This window comes from Camelus ferus, chromosome 15, assembly GCF_009834535.1.
Source record: "Camelus ferus isolate YT-003-E chromosome 15, BCGSAC_Cfer_1.0, whole genome shotgun sequence".
In the NCBI taxonomy this organism is placed as follows: Eukaryota; Metazoa; Chordata; class Mammalia; order Artiodactyla; family Camelidae; genus Camelus; species Camelus ferus.
Window position 1 is genome coordinate 16,459,599 of NC_045710.1, and position 23,986 is coordinate 16,483,584.

Here is a 23,986-nt window from a genome sequence, read left to right on the forward strand (position 1 = left end):
TAAGGATGGAGCCCAGCACTCTTCCGGCGTACGGCGCAGGCGCCCGTCAACGGCAGAGGGAAGGCGGGGCTAGAGGACGACGTGCTCAGGTATTGGCTGTGGCAGCTGCCCGTCACCGAGAAGCGCTACCGCTGCTTCCTGAATGCACGGTCAGCCCGCTGGCCGGCGGTACGGCTTTCCAGGTTCCTTCTCCGTGGACCGGGTTGCGGGAGCGCAGTTGCGCGGGGCTCAGGATCGCAGCGGTCGGGTCTCTGGACTCGGAGACCCCACGGAATTCGGAGTCCTCCACTCGCTTCGGCGCCGCGCGGACTAGTTGTCCGCCGCGGCGGAGAGGCTGCTGCGTCTGGAGACACTGGACGCGAAACGTTCTCACATCCCGAGGCGACGGGTTCGAGCTGGGTCGAGGCGGGTGTCCGGGGCGGGCTCACCCTCCCGCTGCCGCCGCCAACTCAGGGGCCGTGGGCCGTCGGCCTGGGTCCCCGCGTGGTGCACGGGAGCCAGAGGCCTTCCCAGTCTGGGGAGGGGAGCTGAGGTATCGATCGCGGTCAGCAACCTCCCTGCCAGGCAGGACGGAGGCCGCACGCATCTTGCCCGCGGGGTAGGAGGGACGGGGTGGAGTCGTGGGGGCTGTAGGTCTACCTCTGGCGTGGTCGGTGCCGGGGGGCGGTTTGGGCCTCTCAGAGCTCGAAGACAAGAAATGTTTGTTAAAAAGTCCTTCCTTCCTTCTCTTAAGAGGCCCAACCTGTGTGTGCTTCAGTAGCCAGAAAGCTGTAACTGCCCATTCAAAGTCAGAAAGCTGCAAATGCGACTCCTAGAAGCCAGGCTGATAATTGCCACACCGGCGCGAATGGACGCTGTGGGAAGCCTGGAACTCCAGGGGGCGGCGGGTGGGTGCCGGAACTCCCCTGCTTACAGGGAGGCTGGCTCTGAAGACATCGGCATTAGTCTGTAGTGGAGGCCTCTCTTGTTAAGGAAAGCGTGGATGTCTGATGTCCAGAATCCATTCCACGTCCGTTCATGGCCACAAATACTGATTATTAATTAAACAGAAGAGAAAATAATTGTCAATTCTCATTACTAAGTTTATTTATTTTTTTTTTAGTTTTTCTAGGGGCTCTATTTGTGGCCACAATGAAAAATTTAGACAGGGATGATCTGATAAATGACAAACTTCCCAAGCTCAAGAGCTCAAAAGAATGGTTGGAGCCACAGCCACTTTCTTTTATGGAGGTACAATAGTATGGCATTTTGAAGTTTATACTTGGGTAGTTGCAATGAGAAATGGCTTGTGTTAAATATATTATTTTTCTATGTTTTCTGTTTCGTTCTGCTTCTTATCTCCTTTTTTCTACCAACTTTGTATTTACTTTGCTCTTCGTTTTCTAACTTCTCAATGTGGAATCACCACTGGTCATTGGTTATATACCTTTCCTAATATAACAGAGTTATTAAGTTTCTCCTGAAGCACTGCTTTAGCTGCATCACCCACAGTTACGGATGTTGTGTGGGGTTTTTTTTCCCCCCAAGATTTTAACCTTTTTACTACACAGCTTGGGGTATACTTGATATACAATAAACTGCATATATTTTAAGTGTAGTTTCATACGTTCTGACCTATGTATTCACACATGACAGTATCACTTCAGTCAAGATACTGAACATATTCACTACTCCCAAAGTTTATTCATTGTGTCCCTTTGTAACCCCTCCCTCCTTCCCTCCCTGCCTGGTTTTCATCCCTGTAGTTTATTTTGCATTTTAAAAATTTTATACAAATATAATCTTTTGGTATGTATTCTTTTTGTTTGGCTTCTTTCACTCAGCATAATTACTTTGCAGTTCATGGTGCTGCATGTATAAACACTTCATTCTTTTTTTTTTTTTTTTTAGCTAAATGCTGTATATCCCAGCTAAATGCTATATATCCCAGTTTGTCCATTCTCTTGAAGGACATTTGGGTTCTTTATAGTTTTTGGCTATTACAAATAAAGCTAAAAGGAACATTCATGCACATGTCTTTGCATGGAGATATGTTTTCATTTCTCTTGAGTAAATAGTTAAGGAGTGGCTGGGTCATCTGATAAATGAACTTAACTTTTTATGAAACTGCCAAACAGTTTTCCAAAGTTACTGTATTATTTTATATTTCCGCTAGCAGTGTATAAGAGTTCCAATGTTTCACGTCCTAGCTAGCATTTGGTATAATCTTTGTGTGTGTAGTCTTTTACATTTGAGAAATTCTGAAAGATGTGGAGTGGCATCTCATTGTGTTTTTAGTTTGCATTTCCCTAATGACTAATGATGTTGAGCATCTTGTCATATCTTACTTGCCATTTATATATATTCATTAATGAAGTGTTTGTTCAAATATTTTTCCCATTTTTAAATTGAGTTATTTTGTTGTTGAGTTTTTATTATTGAGATATAGTTCATATACCATAAAATTCACTACTTTAAAGTGTGTAATTCAGTAGTTTGTAGTATATCCACAAGGTTGTATAACCATCACCACTATCAAATTCCAGAACATTTTCATCACCCCCCAAAGAAAATTTATACCCTTCAGCAGTCACTCTCCATTCCCTTCTCCCCTGGTCTCTGGCAACCACTAATCCGCTTTGTCTATTCTGGACATTTTATACAAATGAAATCATATAGTATGTGGTTCTTAGTAACAGCCTTTTCTCATTTAGCATAATGATTTCCAGGTTCATTCATGTTGTAGCATGTATCAGTAATTCATTCCTTTTTTATGGCCAAATGATACTCCAGTATATGGATATACCACATTTTATTCATCCATTCATCATCAGTGGGTGGTCATTTGGATTGTTCCTAGTTTTTGGCTATTGTGAATCATGCCAATATGAACATTTGTATACAGGTTTTTGGGTGAATGTATGTTTTCACATATCTTGGGTGTATAACCTAAGAATGAAGTTGCTAGGTCATATGGTAATTATGTGTTTAACACTTTGAGGAACTGCCTGCTGTTTCCCACAGTGGCTGTTTTACATTCTCCACTGCTTAGAGTTCATTGAACCTCTTGTATCTGTGGGCATATACTTCCCAACACATTTGGAAAAATTTCAGCCATTCTTTTTTAAATATTGTTTCTGTCCCACCTCCTCTCCTTTTGGGAAATACAGTTACATGTTTAATCGTTTGCTTGAAGCTTAAATAACTCCTGGGCCTCTGTGGCCTCTAGGGATTGTTCCCCGAATTCTTTCAGGTACTTCTTTGCCCAGCGTTTCTCTGGGTAGTTTCCCCACATATGTATAGTGTTCAGCATTCAGCTGAAGACCCAAGGGGGACCCCCTACAGATCTAATTCTCTGCAGATCCCCAAAGCTCTTTCCCTGTGTGACTTTCCTTTCTATGGTACTCCACCCTATGAACTATAACTTCCCTGGCCTTTCCAGATTTACAACTCCCCTCATTTCAGGGAGAAAGGTGGGTTCTACCTGCTTTCCTCCTCTCCGTGCCACAGGCTGGAATTCTCTCCAGGCACTAACGAGCTATTATAGGGCTAACCTTGTTTTCTGTATCTCAGGAGCCGTTGTCCTTCATAGCTTGATGTTCAGTGTCATGGGAACTGTTGTTTCCCTTTTTTTTTTTTTTTTAAGGTGGGAGAGTAAATATATTCCCTGTTATTCTATCTTCCTTAAATGTTGAAGTTTTCATCCTAGCCGTTATTTCTTCAGTTTTGTTTTGTTTCTTTCCTGCTCCATTCTTTAATTTATCAGTTATGAGACTCCAGTTATCAACTTGTTGAACTTTTCACTATTGCCTCTTATCACTGCAGTTCTATTCATTTTCCAATCTTTTCAATTTCTGTTTTCAGACTGGGTGTATTCTAATGATTTGGGTTCAGGTTCACTGACTCTTTTTTATGTCATTTCTAATGTGCCATTAAGCCCATTCAAGTTTGTTTTTTAAATTTAAGAGCTGTATTTCCCACTTGGTTATTTTTCAGTCTCTATTTCTCTGCTGAGATTTTTCTATCCATTCGTTAGGAGTATATTTTCCATTAACTTCTTTTTTTCCCTTTTTTTTTTTTTTTTAGTTTTTTTGGGGGGAGGTAATTAGGTTTATTTATTTTTAGAGGAGGTACTGGGGATTGAACCCAGGACCTCCTGCATGCTAAGCATGCACTCTGCCACTTGAACTATACCCTCCTCCCTTATTTTCCTTTGACTTAAACCTAGCTGTAATAGTTGACCTAAAATCCTTGTCTGCTAATTCCAACATATGAGCCATCTCAGACTTGGTCTCCACTGGTTGTCTTTCTTTTAAATATGGTCACATTTTCCTGTTTCTTTGTGTGTCTAGCGATTCTAGACTTTATTTTAAACATGATGAATGGTACATTGTAAAAGGTCTGGATTTGTTACGTTCCTCTGAAGAATACAGCTTTTGTTTTAGCAGGCAGTTAATTTGGCTGAACACAGACTCCAAACTTTGTCTCTCCCTCAATTGGCAGCTCGTGAAATCAGTGTAGTCCTTTTTAGCTTTAGCTGGGCTGCATGGAGTCTGCTTTGTGCATACATAGTTCAAGGATCTGTCAGAGATTCGGTCTGCAGAATTCATAGCATTCCTTCTCTCACTTCCTGCAGCTCTAGTTGCCCTGAATTTTATATTCTAATTCTTGAATCTGAAACTACATATTTCTATCTGAATTTGAGCCACCTCCTTGAGCTCTGACTGAGGCCTGCTCTGAGACAAAAATCCATAAAAAACTAAAAACTTACCTAGTGCTGTTGTCTTTTTCCAAGTGTTGGCTACCCTTTATTTTCTGCCTGCTTCAGATCAGTCTCCAGTGTCTTCAGTTGGTTGTTTTTTATATTTTTGTTTAGAATATTAATTCAGTATCCATCTTGGTTTTGAGAACAATAAATTTGCTAGGAATAGCAATTCAGTGAGGCAGAAAAAAAATGAAGAAAATGATTTTGAAGTTAGACACGTTTAATTGAATTCCAGACTGCAGGATTTTCGAGGCTTCTGTTATTTCTTAATTCCCTTGAGCCGTAATTTCTTTGTGTGTTAATGCGGAAGGTTAATTCTTAGATTTTTGAGATTTTACTGATCTGTTCTAGAAAACAAGAGTAGTAGAACTGAAGACAACTAATTCCACTGACAATTAATTTGAGACTATTTTATTTTTGTGTAATTATCAGAGTATTTCAAAAGCCTATCCCAAGTGCCTCCCACTTAGGGAGTCTTACTATTAATCATTTTTTCCATTGTGGAAAAAAATATATAGCATAAAATCCGTTTTTAAGTGTATAATTCGATGATGTTAATTGTATTCATATGTGTGGTAGAAATCAACCTGTTATATTTTCTGGCAGATGTTTAACTGGAAGTTTTGTTATGAAAATGGAAAAATTTAATACCGTGAACTATTTCCTGAAGACTGTGTTGCTTTAAAATATTGAAAATGTGACTTGTTTATAAAAATAGTTATTATTGATACTTGATAGCTGTAATTACTAAATGAATTCAAATAGGATTCACTAATGATTAAATGAATTCAAATAGAGGCCTGATTGTATCACATTATAGGATGTGAAAAAAGATGGGTTTTACTTACCAGGTGACTATGGGCAAGTCACTTGACCATGTTAGGATTCAAAATGTCTGTGATCTGAGTTATTTTTTTTGCCTTAGAATGGACTGTGAGGGCAGAAAGATTCAAATACTCTTTAAAAAGTACTTGATGATATGATTTGAGGTAGAAAAATTGAATTTACAGAGAACTTTCCAGGGATATGTCACATAAAATATTATGAGTCTAAGTACTATTAATAATTTAATTTTTTAATACTTAATTTTCAATTTTTCATTCTGTCATTTTAGGCATTAGCTAAAGAAGATATTGATGCCGATATTCAATCAATATTATATAGAGAAAATTATGTAATTAAGGTAGGAATTGGCTACAGAATGTCTCAATTAAAAATTAAACTTTGTTTTTCCATTTTAGATATAGTGCATTGTCATAAAAATTTTATAAAATACAGAAAACAGAATTAAAACATTCATTAGTCTTTAGGATTAACCTCAAAAGATCTCTGAGATTGCTTTAATTTGCTTCCTCTTTTCCTATACTTTGTGGGGATTCTTTCATAGATAACTTGTAAGAGTTTCCTCCTGCTCAACTTGTTCCTTCATTTTAGTGGGGCTTCTGTGCAGTCACTGTGTATTCTTAAGAGCTTTAAGAGTTGTTACTGGAACACACCAGTTATTACTCAGGTGTTCATAGGTAAGAACAAGGCTTTAACTGTAGCAGGATAGGTTGAATTGTAAGACAAGACAATTGTCCATGTGAAGTGTACTAAACACTGGAGTGGGTAACCTATTTTTGTTTTTAAGAATTTTCTTTAGAGTTGTTTAAAAAGGAAAGGAGCTATTCATTGACAATAGTTGAAATGTGCTATGAGCTGAAGTTAGGAATATGGCCTAGAGAAGACTCAGGGTTTTTATCATTATTATTTTTTTTAATTTTAAATTTCATGTTGTTCCTACTAGTAATCACATGATTTTATTTGCTAGATGAAAGGTGAATGAGAAGTTCTGGTGAGAATGATTTAGTTTATAACCTAATTCAGGCATTTTCTTTGCAGGCTACTTACCATTTATACCAAGTTGTGCCACAGTTCTGCCTCTTCACTCTTGTCTCTTTTCTTTGTTCCCAGTAGGATATTCTTCTTCCTCATTCTCTGTCCTTCCTTTTTTCCTATATAACTCTGTTTTTTAAGGCCCATCCAAATTGTCTACTACTTTGGGAATCTTTTTGTAAAATTTAATTATTTTTCTAATGTGGTAAAATACATAAAATTTGCTGTGTTTAACCGTTTTTGAGTGTACGATTCAGTGACATTAATTACATTCATGTGTTGTGCAACCAGCATCACTATCTATTTCCAAAATATTTTCATCACCCCAAGAAAAACTTTGTATTCCTTAAGTAAGAACTCCCCATTTCTCCTTCCCCAAGCCTCTGATAACCTCTAATTTACTTTCTGTCTCTGTGGATTTGCCTATTCTAGATATTTCATATAAATGGAGTCCTATGTTTGTCCTTCTGTGTCTGGCTTATTTCACTTAGCATATTGTTTTTAAGGTTCATCTATGTTATAGCATGTGTCAGAACTTTGCTCCTTTTTTTGGCTGTATAATATTCTATTGTATGTATTTACCACAGTTTGTTTATATATTCATCTGCTGATGGACACTGGAGTTGTTTCCACCTCTTGCCTATTGTGAATAATACTGCAGTGAACACTGGTATATAAGTATCTGTTTGAGCCCCACATATATCTTGCTATATTGTTCCTCTTCCCATTGTTTTGTAGTCTGTCTCTCAGGGGGAACAGGCATATTATCTAATTTATTCATGTATTCTTGGTTTCCAGTATAGTGTGAGTAACAAAGTAGAAGCCAAATCAATGATTTAATTAATGAATGATTTTTGTGGTTATTCTTAGGAATATAAATGAAGTTTGAATTTTGGAACAAGAAAGCTTTAGGATAATATATTTGTCTTTCCTGTCACTGCCTACTAGGAACTAGATAAGTATTTAAAACATCATGACTTCTTAAATACAAGAAAAAAAGAGATGCTATATAAAAGATGGGTTGACCATGTGGCAGATCCTCTCCAGAAGAAAATTATAGAAAAAGTTAGTTCACATAAGAAGATTATAAAAAGGAGACAAAAGGAATTAGATGACTTTTTAAAATACGTAAATAAAAAGGTACTAAGAGATCATTTGATACTTTTTTCAGTTGGTTTAAGAACTGTAGTTATCTTTGTTTATTTATAATCATTCTAACAGCCTGCCCTTCCCAACTCTGTGTACGTGTGATCTGTCCTCTATTATAGCAGATACTGTTCTTGAATCCAGAGCATGCGGAAAGGGTGGAGGGGGAGGGTAGGGCTAGGTTTAAACATGTACATTAGAATCTCATTTTTTCTTTTTTTTTCCCATGTAATTATTAATTTTATATGCCAGTTTTAAAAATTGGATTCTGAGTTCAAGATATATATATTTTTAAATTCTGGAACTTGATCATTTGCAAAGCTATAAAATATTTCTGTTCTCCTGGCATTTTTAACAGATCTGAGATGCTTAACTAGTAAGCATCTAAAAACAAATCCCCAAATCTTTTAGTGTTCCAACATTCTTTATAAAAATCTTGCTAATTTTTAGCAGATTCCGTCTATCACTATAATATTTATTGCTTAAATACATTAAATTTAATTTCCAGTTTGGTCATCCTTTCCCTTTTGCATTTGTCATTGATGCCATTTCAAAGCATAAGAGTGGAACTGTATATTTGATTACTTTTGAGACCTGGTATGCTCAAAATTAATTATTCACCTCCTGATCTTATGTGTGGTTTTATTTCCTTCCTATAGGAAAATGCATTTATAGAGCATTATGATCCAAAAGAATATGATCCTTTTTACATGAGCAGGGAGGACCCGGATTTTCTGAAGGTAGATCTCTAATTTTAACTTTGGTATTATGTGGTTGGTTTTTTTGAGCTGTCACTCTAGTGGAGATTAAAATATTTATGAGTTTGCATTGCTTAACATATATATGCACGTGTGTGTGTGTGTCCTTTAGTGATTCCCTAAGAATGCAATAATGTCTTAAGAATCACGTCCCATCTCCATATCTTAGAAACGAACAAAAAAAGCCAAAGTCTGAAGTAAATTAAACCTGAAATCTCTATAACATTTAAAAACATTACATAATAATTGGGTAATAGGTAATGTTTAAAAATTTCATTTTTATGACATATAAATGAGAAAAATCAGTTTTTAAATAAAGAATAAGATGACTCATAATTCCATTACCTAGAATGAACTCAGATTTCTGTGTATCCTTCAAAACTTGTTTCTATATGTAGATATATATACACATTTTTCTTTTGTAAGAATGAGATCATACTACACATTCAGTTTTAAAATCTCCTTTTTTTCCCTTAATAGTTTATGATTTGCTTCTTTCTTTGTCAACAAATGTAAATATACAGTTCTAACCAATGCATGGTTTTCTGTTATTTGTAACAGTTAACTTGCACTGAGGGCTTAACCAAATGTTAGGAATTTTTTTTTTTCATTTTATTTTACATTCTTTGCTAATTTACAGATAAGGCAAGTGAGGCACCAATAAGTTACTTGTCCAAGGTCACATAGCTGTAAACAGCAAAGTGTAGATGTGTTTCTAACCATATGTAGTTTCTTACTATACCATCTTTTTTTTAAACATTTTTTATTGATTTATAATCGTTTTACAATATTGTGTCAAATTCCAGTCTATACCATCTTTAAAAGAAATTTCTCTATTTTGAATGTCTTGATTGTTTTTGACCTATTGCTGTTATAAATGACATTATGATGAACATTCCTGTAACTATGTATTTCTTAATTTTTTCCTTATGTAGAATTGCTGGGTTAAAGGTTATGCATGAATTTGAGTCATATCACCAAATTGTCCTCCAAAATAGTTGTATTAATTTGCAACCCCACCAGAGAATCTGACACTTTTGCTAATAGTGCAAATGTCAACACAATGAAAAAGGCATATGGTATCTGGCACTATTATGAAAAGATTTGGCCTAATGGACCTCCTAAAAGAGTTTTAGGACTCTCAAAGATCTACATACCTCAATTTGAGAACTGCTGCCATAACTTCAAATAAGTAGTGGATAAATAAAACAAAAAACTTACTTTTGGTCATAGACATTTTAAACTGCTGGCAGTTGCAAAGTAGGGCTTTAAAATTTTTTCCTCCAGTTGGTTTATGTGTATGAGCTATTGTCCCTATTTTTATAGCTGAGAGTTAAACTGAGAGTTTAGAATTAGAGCCTCAGATGTACTAGCTAGTAACATAGCTAGGTAGGGTCAGAATTGGGATTTGAAACCACATCTTTTTGATACCCAAATTCCGTTCTGATCTTTCACCATGCTGCTTCTCTAAATGAAGCTGATAGGTGACCTTTTAAGGTTAAGCTCTGCACTTTGAAGTTGTATAAATTTGCACTGATGGTGCGAAAGCAATGGTGAGTAAAACTGCTAGTGTCTTAGAACAAGTTAAATCAGTGTCACCTGATTGTACTGGAAGTCATATTTTTCACTCTCATGCAGTCAGAGGAAAAGAATTTAATTTCTCTTGAGAATGTCCTTGATCAAATAGTAAAAATGATTAATTTTATTAAGTGCTGCTCCTTTAGCACATATCTTTTTTTTTTCTTTCCTTTTTTTGGTGAAAGAAAGTGCGGCGTTTATTGCAGGATGCCCTGCAAGGAGTCTGGGACAGCTAGTGCTCAAAATACCCAAACTCCGCTACACATCCACTTCACTTTTAGTATTCTGTGATGAAATGGAAAACATTCAAAGAGTACCTCTGCATATTGAAATACAGTATGGTTGTTTGAATTATGAGCTGAACTGCTGATTTTTTTTTCTTGGAACATCATTTTTACTTGAAGGAATGACTTACAAGACTATAGTTATTAAGTCTTGGGTGTTTGGCGGACATTTTCTGGAAAGTTAATGAAGTGAGTCTGTCATTTCAAGAAAAACAGCTTACAATATTTGTTGCCAATGATAAAATGTGAGCTTTCAAGAAGAAATCTGGATTTTTGAAAAGTCATTCCATACTGAGTGTTTCAGTTCCCAAAGACTTTACTGATGAGATTGGCAAGATGTTAATGAATGTGATTTTGGTATAATGAAATGTATTAACATTTGCAAGACCTCACATAACTCAGTGATCTAATTTTTTGTAAACAACCAAATCATAATATGGTTAAAAGATCGATTCAATGTTCAAGACAGACCAATGGATTTTAATGTAGCAGAGTTTGAATAACTCATTGATGTGGTTTCAGATTCCACATCATAACTAACCTTTAAGAAACTATTGCTTGTTGAGTTTGGGCATAGTTTGAGTATAGTGTCTAAAAAGAATATCCACAATAATCTGAAAAGACCTTTTAATATAAGCGCTAACCATGCTGCTTTGGCTGGAGGGCCTTGCTAAGATATGTATTGGAGTGTCCCCAACTCTTTGTAATGTGTTAAATATATGTAATGATTAGACTGCCCTTAGTTTGTAGATACTGTAATCTTGATTCTGGCATAACAGCCATACATGGATGCTTAAAATAGCCTGGAAAAGACCTGCAACCCAGTCCTCAAAGAAGTGCTTTTCTTGTAGGTTACCATCCGACCATTTCGTGACCCTTTGAAAAAGGCACAATATGACAAAGATGATGGGAAAAGAACTCTTCTTCAGTGTGAGACTGGTACTTAGTTCCTAATTGTCATGTGATTTCATAACCCAAGAGCAATGAGAGTTGCATTTAAGGGTGCTAATTTAGGTTAATAATCTCCCTGCAGGCAAAATATATACAATGAAAGAATTTAAAGAGATTGAGAAGGCCAAACTGCATTCCAGATTCCCAGGAATTTCTAATTCAAGGCACTTTATGACTCCGAATGAGTGGCTTAAACTGCCTACAAACTACATAGAAAGTGAATTTTGTAAAAGGAGCAGGTAATGGTTAATATAATAGAAGTCATGGAACCTCTTGGAATTTGAAAACTTTTTCTTGAGATAGTGATATAAATTTTCTCATAATAACGATTTTTTTTTTGATCTTTTTGTGGGGGGAGGTAATTAGGTTTACTTATTTACTTTTGATGGAGATACTGGGGATTGAACCCAGGACTTTGTGCATGCTAAGCATGCACTCTACCACTGAGCTATACTCTCCTCCCACGACTTTTTTTTATTTTTTAATTTCATTTTTCAGTGAGAAATCTGTAATTCTTGTCTTCATTCCTCTGTGTGTGATGTTTCTTTTTTCTTGGGTACTTTCAAGATATTACTTGTCTTTGGTTTTCATTAGCTGGAGTGTGATGTGCCTGGGTGTTTTTTCCCCCTTTCTGTTTATCCTGCTTAGTGTTCTCTGAAATTCTTTGTCTGTGGTTTGATGTCTTTCATTATTGGGGGGGAAATTCTAGGCCATTGTCACTTCAAGTATTTCTTATGCCCTATTTCTCCTGTTTTTTTTTTTTTTTAATTGAAGTATAGTTAACGTACAATTTTATATAGGTTTCAGGTGTATACCATAGTGATACACAGTTTTTAAAGGTTATACTCCATTTATAGTTATTGTAAAATATTGGCTATATTCCCTATGCTGTACAATATATCCTTGTAGTGTATTTATTTTATACATAGTAGTTTGTACCTCTTAACCTCCTACCTCTAACTTACCCTTCTCCCTGCTCTCTCTCCACTGGTAATGACTAATCTATTCTCTATATTTGTAAGTCTGTTTCTTTTTTGTTATATTCACTAGTTTGTTTTATTTTTAGATTCCACATATAAGTGATATCATACAGTATTTATCTTTCTCTGACTTAGCATAATACCCTCAAAGTCCATCTATGTTGTTGCAAATGGCAAAATTTCATTCTTTTTTTATGGATGAGTAGAATTTCTGTGTGTGCACACACACACGTGCATATATGTATAAAACACATCTTCTTTATTCATCTGTTGATGGACACAAGTTACTTTCATATCTTGGCTATTGTAAATAATGCTGCTGTGAACATTGGGGTGCATGTATCTTTTTGAATTAGTGCTTTAATTTTTTTTCAGATATATACCCAGGAGTGGAAATGCTGAGTCATATGGTAGATTTATTTTTAGTTCCATTCTTGTTTTGTTTTTTTAAACTTCTGAGACTCCAATTATATGTATGTTAGATGATTTGATACTGTCCAATAGCTCTTTAGCTCTTAGATACTCTTTTTTTTTTTTTAACTAATATTTCAGTTGGACAATTTCTATTGACCTATTTTTAAGTTCACTGAGTCTTTCTTCAGCCGAGTCCTATCTGTTGATCACCATTAAATGAGTGTTTCCTAGGTTCTGTCTTATATACCAAAGAGCCCATTAAAAGAATTCTCTGTGTCTGATATGATTTTTATTACTAGTATTTCCATTTGATTTTTTCCCCCATAGTTTTAACTTTTTTCTAAAATTCTCCATCTCCTCATACATATTGTTCATCTTTCCACTGGATTCTTTAACATACATAGTTAAATTAAATTAAAATAACATAGTTATTTTAAATTCTCTATTTTAGAGTTCCAGCATTAGGGGTTATTCTGAATCTGGTTCTGTTTATTGCATTATCTCTTAACAGTTATTTTGTCTTTTTTTTATCCCTTGTAATTATTGATTGAATGCCAGGTATTTGAGGTTATTTTGTTTTGGTTTTTGGGGGCATTTCTTGTAATTTTTGATTGAATGCCAGGCATTAAAGGTAGAACAGTATAGACTGAATATTTGTGTCCAAAAATGTATATATTTCTTCTATGTCAAACATTAGTGTAGAGAATCTGGCTTATCTAGTCAGATGTTGAGCTGGGTTTAGGTATTATTATTGCCATTGTTACCTTCAATGCACCACAGGCTTCAAATACCTCTAGTGGTGGGCTGCTGTTACTTGTGCTAGGATTGGGGCTGGGGTACCTGAGGGGTTTTGTCAAATGTTCCTGTGCCCCCCTCAGTTTTTGGCTATCCCTGTAAGTTTGCATCACAGAGGTGGAGGAGGTAGGGTCTCTCCATTCATCCCCAGAAGTATACTGTAGTTGCTTGTTGCTAGGCTTGAAATCAGGGTGGAGGAACATTCTCTGTTTTCTTTATCTAGCCTCAGTTTTAGGCAAGCACTGTGTTCTCAGGCTTCAAGAGTAGTGATTTCTTATGAGTTTCTTTCTCTTCTTGTGGCAGCCAAACACTGTCTTGTGACGGTGGTTGTGCTTGGATGGTAGTTTGCTGCTTCTCTTTCAATAGTAGCAGACCTCTGCTTGGCAGTTCCTTGCACCTCCCCCTGGAACAGAGAGTTTTTACTCACATCCCTGTCCTCGTAACAGTGTATCCTTACCTCTGTCCTGGGGTTAGGAGGATTCCCATCCCTACTCCAGAGTCAGATAGATTTTGCTTTTCCTCCTCTCTCAGAAGCTAGATCTTTGCTTTTCCTCCTGAAGGAAAGAGTTTTCTCCCTTTATCCCAGCAGCTTAAGGCTTTTGCTTGTAGGGGGGAAGGGTCCAGGGAAGTGGGAAGGACATTACACTTGTCTGCCTACAGCTGTCAGTCTCTTCCTGCACATCCTTGTCACTAATGGGGGCTGTCTCTGGTTTTCTGCTCTGTGCCCAATCTTTCTTGTTAGCACCTGGTGCAAGCCCATGGAGAAGAGCTTGCACATGTGTGTAAACACTTCTTGTATGAGGGCTCCCCAGCTATTCCAAAGTGTCATGCTAGCCCACACTTGGCCTTTAAGGATTCCTTAAATTTTTAGCTGATTATCTTTTGTTTTTAATTAATAGGCCTAAATTTTTAGAGCAGTTTTCAGTTTATAGAAAATTTAAGCAGAAAGTACAGAGAGTTTTCATATATCTTCCTTCCTACTCCCCTCATCTAATTTCCCCTATTAACATCTAGCATTAGTGTGGTACATTTTTTACAATTGGTGAACCAACATTGATACATTATTGCTAACTGAAGTCTATAGTTCATGTTAGAGTTCACTCTTTTTGAACAGTTACATGGATTTTGACAAATGCGTAATGTGGTGTATCTACCATTACAGTGTCATATAGAATAGTTTGACTGACCTAAAAATCCTGCGTGTTTCACCTCTTCATCGCTCTCTCCATAAACCCCTGGCCACTACTGATCTTTTTACGATCCCTTTGGTTTTGTCTTTTCCAGAGTGTCATATATAGGTAGAATCATACAGTTCATTATGCATACAGTAATTTTCCATACTGTCTTCTTTCACTTAGTAATATGCATTTGTTTTCCCCATGTCTTTTTGTCACTTTATAGCTCTGTTTTTAATTGCTGAATAATATTCCATCATATGGATGTACCACAATTTATCCATTCACCTACTGAAAGGCATCTTGGTTGCTTCCGAGTTATGGCAATTATGAATAAAGGTGCAGGTTTTTGTGTAGACATGTGTTTTCAACTCATTTGGGTAAATAATAAGGAGTGTCATTTGCTGGATTCTATGGTAAAACTGTTTAACTTTATAAGAAACTATCAGACTTTTCCAAAATGGCTGTACCATTTTGCATTCGCAACAATGATGGATGAGAGTTCCTGTTGCTCCACATCTTCACCAACATTTGGTGTTGCTGGTGTTTTGGATTTTAGCCATTGTATTAGATATGTAGTGGTATCTCGTTATTGTTTTAATTTGCATTTCCCTAATGATATAAGATGTTGAGCATTTTCACATGCTGATTTGCCATTTGTGTATCTTCTTTGGTGAGATGTCTGTTCAGATCTTTCACTCAATTTTAAATGTTTGTTTATTTTCTTATTGTTGAGTTTTAAGTGTTTTTGTTTTGTTTTGTTTTATATTTTGGATATGAGGCCTTTATCAGATATGTGTTTTATAAATACATTCTCCTAGGCTGTGGTTTATTTTTTCTTTCTCTTAATAGTGCTCTTCGCAGAGTGGAAGTTTTAAGTTTTAATGAAGTCCAAGTTATCAATTTTTTTTTTCCTTTTTTCCTGCTTGTAAGGAAGCAGCCTTTCTTCCATGCTCTAGCAAAGACTGAAATGGTTGTGTCCTGCCTCCCCTTGAAGGGACTTTCCTTTTTTGGAATTCCATTTACTTGTTTGCCTTCAGGTCTCATGGACTCAATAAAAGTTATGATTTTGTAGATTATCTGACCTTTTCTTGTCATTAGGGTGGGAGCAATATTATTTGAAACTTTCTACATTCTAAGTGGAAGTGGAACTCTAATAATTTTATTTCTTATTTTAAAAAAAATTACCACAAATGGCACTGTAGTATACAAAAGAGAAATAAACCTTAGGGCAGAATTCTGAAAGAATGGGCTGTCTACTTTTTTTCATTGCCTTTGAACATCATAAGCCTAACAACGCAGGTGATGAGGAAGGGTCCACCCAAACCAGGAGTCTGTTTATAACAGATTAACTCAGGATGTATGTGAAGATGATGATATTGAGAATATTGATTTCTTTGGTATATATATTTTTATTGAAGTATAGTCAGTTTACAATGTTGTGTCAATTTCTGGTGTACAGCCTAATGCTTCAGTCATACATGAACATACATATATTTGTTTTCATATTCTTTTTCACCATAAGTTACTACAAGATATTTTATATAGTTCCCGGTGCTGTATAGTATGAACTTGTTGTTTGAGAATATTGAAATACTAGCTCATTTTTTATAATGAGCTAATAATGGGCATATGGTAGGTTCCAATTGCAGTATTTATTTTTACCCTCATGAAGGTTCTGGAGATGACTAATGTAGTAAGCAAAACGTTTTCTGGACGCTTGTCTGGATTCTTTTCTATGACTCATGTTGCTCCACTCTCAGGGGGGCTAGTGTGTTTGGGAAAGACTGGTTTACCTGGGCCCTTGTACTAAGTGTTAGTCTTTGCGTGTATCATATGCAAATATCTTACATCTTAATTTTTAAAATATGTCTTTCATATTTTCCATCTCCTTTGGTAATTTCTTTGGATATATTTTCCAGTTTACTAATTCTTTCTTCACTCACTCATTTTATTTTATCCTAATGAATATTTGATATTTATAAAATCTATTAACAAGAAGCAAACTTATTTAAACTTACAATGAAAAACTGTTGGTGTCAGCTTTAAAATGTGCAAATGGTCATTTGGTTTTTCAAAACTTTTTCTAAGGAATATATAATCAAAACTGAAGATCACTGCCTCAGAGCTTTTAGTCAGCCATTATTTATATTTTTTGTTTGTTCATATATATATATATGTTTATATAAGGACAGTAATTGGGTGGCACAAAGTCAGTATTTGTTTCATGGACTAATGAAGTAATAATTGGATATGGTGAGCAAGGAGAAGGGGAGGTCAAAGAATTTGATATTTAAATCTAGGTCACTGGGAGGATGGAGGCATTATCAGTAGAAGAAGGAACATGGAGGGAGCAGGTTCAGAAATGCAGTTGATGAGATCAGTTTTGTTCATATGGAGTTTTATATACTGGTGGTCCTTGCAGGTAAAGATGTATTACAGATAGTTGGAAAATTGAGACTACCGCTGAAGAGAGAAGAGGATTTGAGGCTGGAAAACAGCATTGACGAGTTACTCACTTTGGAATTCGAGTAGAAGCAAAAGAATGGATTAGATAGGCTGAGGAGAGAATACTGAGAAAAAGAAAATAAAATACTGAGATGAAAGATTGTGTTGTAAAATTTAGGAGGTGGAAGCAAGAAAAGGAGATAGAAGAAGCTGTCTGTGATTTGCCACAGATGTCAGTAGAGGGTAGAGTGACAAGAAGGATCAGGCACTATGCCAGAAGCTTTGGCATATAGAGAACTGGGAAGCCATTGCATTTGTTAACTAAGGATATTACTGCCCATGCTTTTAGTTTGCTCTGACCAAAACGAGAGATAGTTAAGAAGGTTTAATTGGATAATACCCTTCTCCTCCAAACTTTTCATGATCATTTGGCACCCTTACTATATACTCTTTATCTGAAAGTTCTGCCCTAAGACAGCCTTGCCTAAGAAAGTTTCTGTAGACAAATGAGTCACTGCATTAGCCCTTCTCAGATATATTAATATAGGAAACCCTTTTGTCCTCTTGTTAGTAATGCTTTATACCTTAGATTAAGGTATAAATTTCTTTTACTCAAAACACGTTTCAAAATCTGCATTCTTTAGGAAAACTCATTCTGATTAAATCAGGACCACGCCGGTCCTTTCCATTAATTCTTTGTGTGGCTATCTGCATGTTGCATGTGTTAGGACAGTGGCTCTTGGTTTCAGACAACTGAGTTCACTCAGAAAGCGATTCATTTATTGATGACTTATACTGCTCACAAAATCATTGGGAGGTCTTAAGAAATACAACTGAGTTTCAGGAATAACTCCCAAAATCACAGTGTAGAACTGGCTGGCCAAGGGATGTGTTGTTTCTGCTACGATCAAGAAACTGCAGAATCAGGAAGCTGCTGCTTCAGTTGTTGGCCTAGAACCACACCAAGTCTGCTGTAATCTGTGCCAGCAAAATGGATGCTCCTCACAGGGCCAGTATCACCCTTCCAACCAACTCTTGAGCAAGACTGGAGGGATCTAAGGCACCTGCCTGCCACCTTAGGGCATTGGGGACTGGGGAATGGAGTGTTTGGGTTCCTTCTTAGGAAAAGCATTTTACATATATGCTTGTAAGTGACACAATCTCTGTGGCTTCTTTTTACATTTAGAGTATCAGTTCTGGGATATAGAGAGCACTTTAAACTGCCTAGCTGATTCTAGGTTCTCAGTAAATAGTAAGCCAATCTCCATCAGAGTTAAACACCCAAGAATGTACTCCAGCTTGAAGTAGTGGTATTTTGGACAATATACATAGCAGTCAATGTATAACAATAATTTATGTATAAATGCAACTTCATACTGTTTTCAAAACATCCTCTCACACATGCTATCTTGTTAAAGGTTAAAAGTGAAAGTGAATTTCAACGATAATAGTTTTAATTTGAAACCCTTGGCAAGAGCTCCTCATCTTCTGGAATCCCAGGAAGAAGAAAAAGCAGTTATGTACAAGTAAGCCTCTCATTCCATAGCTTTGTTCTTCTTTAATTTATGATGCTTGGCTGTGTTTCCATCGCCTGCTGTCCTTTTAAGTAGCTGGAGTCAGTGCCAAGGCATACACCAGACTCTTGTGGCCTGGTGTCAGGCAATTCCCACCACTGTGTCTAGGTGAGGTGGTAGCTTTTCTCAGCCTTTTCTGGTTTTAAAGAACAAGCAGTTAACACATTCAGAAATAACAAGCACAGACATAGAAAAAATTTGTTAACGACTCACATTAAAGTTAAAGGTTAGGAGATTTTTAATTGAATTGGAGTGATAAAAATGGAATTTTGGACTAGATTTGGTGGGTAGTGGCTATTACAATATTGTGCCCAGAGTGAAGAGAGGGTGTAAGCAGAAAAGTGGTACACACACAACTGTGTGTGTAACATGGGGAATCATCTCAATTTACCATTTATGGAATTAAAAATAACAGGTTTCTCTGCATAGTTACATAACTTGTTAAGTATCTGATTAAAAGTAATGAGATCCCTCAAACATTGCTAAAGAGAAATGTGAAACGGTGCAGCAACTTTGGAAAATAGTTTGGCAGTTTCTCAAAATGTTAAACATTAAATTACCAAGTGACCCAGCAATTCAACTCTTAGGTTTCTATCCAGGAGAAATGGAAATGTATGTCCATATAAAGACTTGAATATGAATGAGTGTTCATGGTAGCATTATTCACAATAGTCAAAATGTAGAAGCCACCCAAATGTTCATCAGTTGGTGAGTGGATGAACAAAATGTGGTACATCCATACGTAGAACATTATTTAGCAATTAAAAGGAAAAGAAATACTTATGGATGAATTTCAAAACTGTTATACTCAGTGAAAGAAGATAATCACAAATTTGGTTCTATTTCCATTTATATGAAATGTCCATAAAAAGCAAATTTGTAGAGACAGGAAGTTGATTATTGACTGCATAGGGCTGGGGTTGGGAATGGAGTGTGATTATATGAGATTTTTGGGCTGATAGAATGTTCTAAAATTAGATCGTGGTGACGGTTGCACAACTTTGTAAATCTAAAAATCACTGATTTAAAATGGGTGAATTTTATGGTGCATAAATTATACCTCAGTGAAACTGTTGATAATAATTTAAAAAGAACTGAGCAACTGGAGGATAAATGAGCTTATATGATGTTTAGTAGGTTGACCTACAACTCTCTGTTCCTAAAAAACCCCCAGATAAGCTGCAGTAGTTTCCTTTCATCTGAATAAGCTCAGAATTTGATGAATAAATGAAGTAAGGCAGAAGCCAGAAGGCTTTTAGAGATGCTTGATTCTGGCATGTCCAGCAGAGAGAACAGCTTATAGCCTTATGGGGGTCTTAGTGACTTAAAGTAGAAACTGATGACTGTTAGAGATGGTACTAGCCATTGTGGACTTCTCAGTGTCCTTGAGGTGTGGTTTAACACATTCCTGCTTTTTTGAATGGGAGCTGAAATTGAGGGGTAATCGAAAGTGCTGAAACTAAGCCCTATTCACTTGGTGGCTGAAGTCCTTAACAGATGGAATGATTGAGCATCACTTGTATAGTAGGCTCCAAACGTGTAACTTTGTTTATAGTCATTAACTGTAGACAGACAGTCTACAGACCTGTTTGGGTCAGGTTTTAGGATAATAAACATCTCAATCCTATTTAATTTCTATACATGGTATAAAAGGAGGGGTTTTGTCCTTAAATATCTTATAGCAAAATATGACTCAGATATGAAGGAGAATATTGCATTGTTGGAGTACCTAGGGGCTTATATTTTAAACTAGAGGCTTAAGTTTATGAGTTCCCCCTGAAAGAAGAAGGAAGATTATATTATCTTCCCTGAATTAGGGAAGCATCCCGATCATGGCATTGGGTTGGAAAAGGCGTGTTTTCCTTGACAGAGTTAGACCTTCCCACGGGAGGCACAGTGGACAATTTTCTGAGGGGCCATTTACACCAAAGGACCCTCACTCAGCTGTTTGATTAAGCAGCAGTGAGATTTCAGATGAAAACATTACTAGAGCAAGGTACTGCTATTTAGTTAGGTTTCTTTTTCATAAAAAATGTATAAATTCATGTAGAACTCATCAACTTCAAATTTAAATAAAATATTAAAAGCTACAATTGAGTTGATAGTTAGAATTCTTTCCTTTCTAGTTCCTCCCTACAGAAACACAGGGTCATCCTTTTTGGAAAAAGAACCTCTGTGTTATCAGGAGGGAAAGAATCCAAGTCCCAAAGAGGCCAACTCTAAAGAGCACTTCTCCTCCTTGAGTCTCAGCCAGGAGATGGACAGGGATGAGGACCAGGACGCAGTGAGAGCTGGCGTAGTCTCATTTTGCAATACATAAGGCAGCAATTGCTGGTCCTGAGCAGCCAGGAACTTCTCTGTATGGCAGGCTTCCCAGAAGAGAGGAGGGAGCAGACTACTCCTCCCACCCCGACCCCACCCCAAAACAGGGCAAGGAAGTGAGCTGAAGAAACTGCGGCAGGGTTCCTTTATTCAGAGGGAATGGAGAGAGTCGCCCCTGGGAGCTGCACAGTTGGAGGTGCCCTCTGGGTGGCAGACTGTAGGATTTCCTAGCTCCTTCTACTGAGTTTCTGCCCTTCTTCTGTTCCTCCACCAACTCTACCATCTCTCTGCCATTTACCAGTTATCACTATCATTTACCAAGCCCGGCCCCAAATTTTGTTCCCCTTAATTCAGCCAGGAAAGGCAAACAAATTTCAAAAGGACCATATACTAAATTAAAGTAGTAAAATTTTAAAAGTAAAATAAAAGCCCCCAAATATAAAATGTATAGAAATATTGATGTTCACAGAGCACATATTTCTCATCCTAAGGTAACTATAGTGAAACTTGGTGCCATTTGACTCATCGAGCCTAGGCTCCTGCCTCCAGGTCTAGGTGCCACTTCCCTTCGGTTCTTTTCTCCACACCCTGTGTCCTGTCCCAAGTCTCTGGAGTGTAGCTTCTTTTAGGAGTGGATTTGAAGGAGTCACAGCCTATCCTCCCCATCTCCCAGTTAGAATTCAGTAGGGAAATGGTTTGTTAGTCTGAGTATACAGTTAGTCTTTCCATCATTCTTTTCTGATTGTCTCCACTTCCCCACTCCTACCCCTAAAGGATAAAGGAGCTGCTTTATTACTAGCTCATGGGAAATGTATTAAAACTTAATTTTGTGGTTTAACTCATTTAACTGTCCTCCTACGTGCCTGCTTGCTTTCTTCCTCAAATTTTAACAAGCACTGACCTTAAGCCAGGTAGTGTTTTAGGGGCTGGAGACTAGTGATAAACAAAACAGATAAATCTCTGGTCTCAAGGAGCTTACACTTTGGTGGAGGAGACAGACAGACAAACAAATGAATAATATATCACTTGAGCTACTAATAAGAGCAAGACGGAAAATAAAACAGGAAGATGGTCAGGAGGACTATCCAACAGAACAGGTTTAAATGGACAGCAAGGAAAAAAAGTAAGTTGCTTTATAATCATACCCTACAAACCCTTCTTATGCATTGTACAGGTTGTGGGTATCTTGATATATGCAGCCCCAAACAGGATTATTCCTTACTTGTGCATATCTGCCCCTCATCTTCCAAATGTGCTTTCCTTCCAAATCTCCCGTAGTTTAGGGAATAGTACTATAGTCCAAAAAGGACCCTCAGGACGCAAATCTAGGAGTCATTTTTAATTTCTTGCTTTCACTCAGCCCCTGTGTCTTATAGGTAACAAGCAGTGTCAGCTTATTCACTTCTTAGTTCCTCACTACTACCACTGGTTCAAGCAACTGTGGTTTTACCTGGCCAGTGCACTAGCCTCCCAGCTGATCTTCCTTCTGCTCTCACCCTGTGTAATCAGTTCTCCATGCAGCACCATATCTTTTAAAAATGTTAATTAGATCAGAATTCTCCCCTGCTCAGAACCTTCTCATAGCTCCCCTCACACTTTGTGTTTTATGCTGACTCCATAACATGGGCTCTGACCCCCATATGATGGGCACCTGTCTCCTCTCCACGCTCATCACCCACCTTTCTCTCCACACTCACTGTGCTCCAGCCTCACTGCTTTTTCTTGTTTTATGAACATACCAGCCTCACTCCCACCTCAGGCTTTTGCCTCTGCCAGTCTGTCTGCCTGGAACACTCTTTCCCCAGATCTCTGCATGTCTCACTCTCTCAGGTCACTCTGACCTCTGCACAGACATCATGTTGTTAGAGAAGGCTTTGCTGACTTTACTTAAAATAGTCTCGTCATCCATTCCTTCAACCTCCTACCCCCTTTACCTGTGGAGAGGTGGGATCCTGGACTCATCTGGAGGTCAGGACCATCCATCCATTATAAGAGGAAGGAAACAGTGCATGGATACAGATGAAGCCAGCTTGGTGAATGAAGCTTCTTCTGATTACTTCATTTTCACAACGAAGTCAGAAGGTCATCCATCAGCTGATAGTGAAGGTTAGAGGACAGAGATTTATAATTTTGAAAAGAAAAGGGAAAAAAAGGAACCTAGTATTTTATAAATCACCATAATCCTAGTGTAAATTATCAGTCCAGACATATTGACAACTGAAAGCAGGACCGTGGGGGGTCCTCACATGGTATCTCACATCAGTGGTCTACCCCACATATAATAGGGCTGGCTCTGTGCCAGAATCTGTGTGCTTCTGAATCCATAGAGTGAGGAGAGGCTGAGTCAGGAGGTTTGAGTGGGGACCCTGCCTGCGAGTCACTCAGCCCTGACAGGAGGACTAGGCTTCAGGAGATGAGCTCACCTGAGGAGAGGAATTCTTTCTGCTCTTGTAAGCCTGTCATCCCTTAACTCTTTTCTTCTGTCACTTTCAAAAGGTTTTAGCAACCAAGGAGCACATACCCTGATCCTTGACTGGTAAAAGAGGGCACAAAAGAAGGCTGCTTCAAGGAAGCCATCTGCCAGCAGGAGTCATTCAGGATGAGGACCAAGGAAGGCCATGGAGAACTGTCCTGTGTCTAAGAAAAGCATCTGCAATAAACTTCACTTAATGTTTGAGTTCAGTGTCTGTGTGATAGCTAAGAAATGGCAATACCATGAATTGGCAGTTACTGCAAATGTGTTTTCCCCAGAAATATTGCCTGAAAGATACAGTAGAAATGCTAATAGCTACCTTACTTAGCACCCAGCTCAATTCACTGGGTCTTTCCCTAAATTAAGTCAGGTATCCTTAAAATCCACACCCACATATTCTCTTCAGGTTTTCCCAACAGTCTTTAGAAAATTTAAAATTTTATTTTGAGTGTGATTTCCCACTTGCTGA

At 37.4% G+C, this 23,986-nt stretch overlaps 2 protein-coding genes across 2 annotated transcripts in view; both read left to right on the forward strand.

The window, feature by feature from the left end:
- The window catches only part of FAM228A (family with sequence similarity 228 member A), a 62,939-nt gene that overhangs the window by 23,007 nt on the left and 15,946 nt on the right, over positions 1-23,986 (forward strand). The window lies entirely within an intron of this gene.
- On the forward strand, positions 83-22,980 carry FAM228B (family with sequence similarity 228 member B). Its single transcript, XM_032497130.1, has 9 exons — positions 83-168; positions 1,103-1,230; positions 5,859-5,927; positions 7,568-7,759; positions 8,425-8,505; positions 11,237-11,324; positions 11,419-11,575; positions 18,567-18,674; positions 20,862-22,980. Exons 2-9 carry the CDS (start codon positions 1,132-1,134, stop codon positions 21,040-21,042), a joined length of 975 nt encoding a protein of 324 aa, XP_032353021.1. The 5' UTR covers positions 83-168; positions 1,103-1,131; the 3' UTR covers positions 21,043-22,980.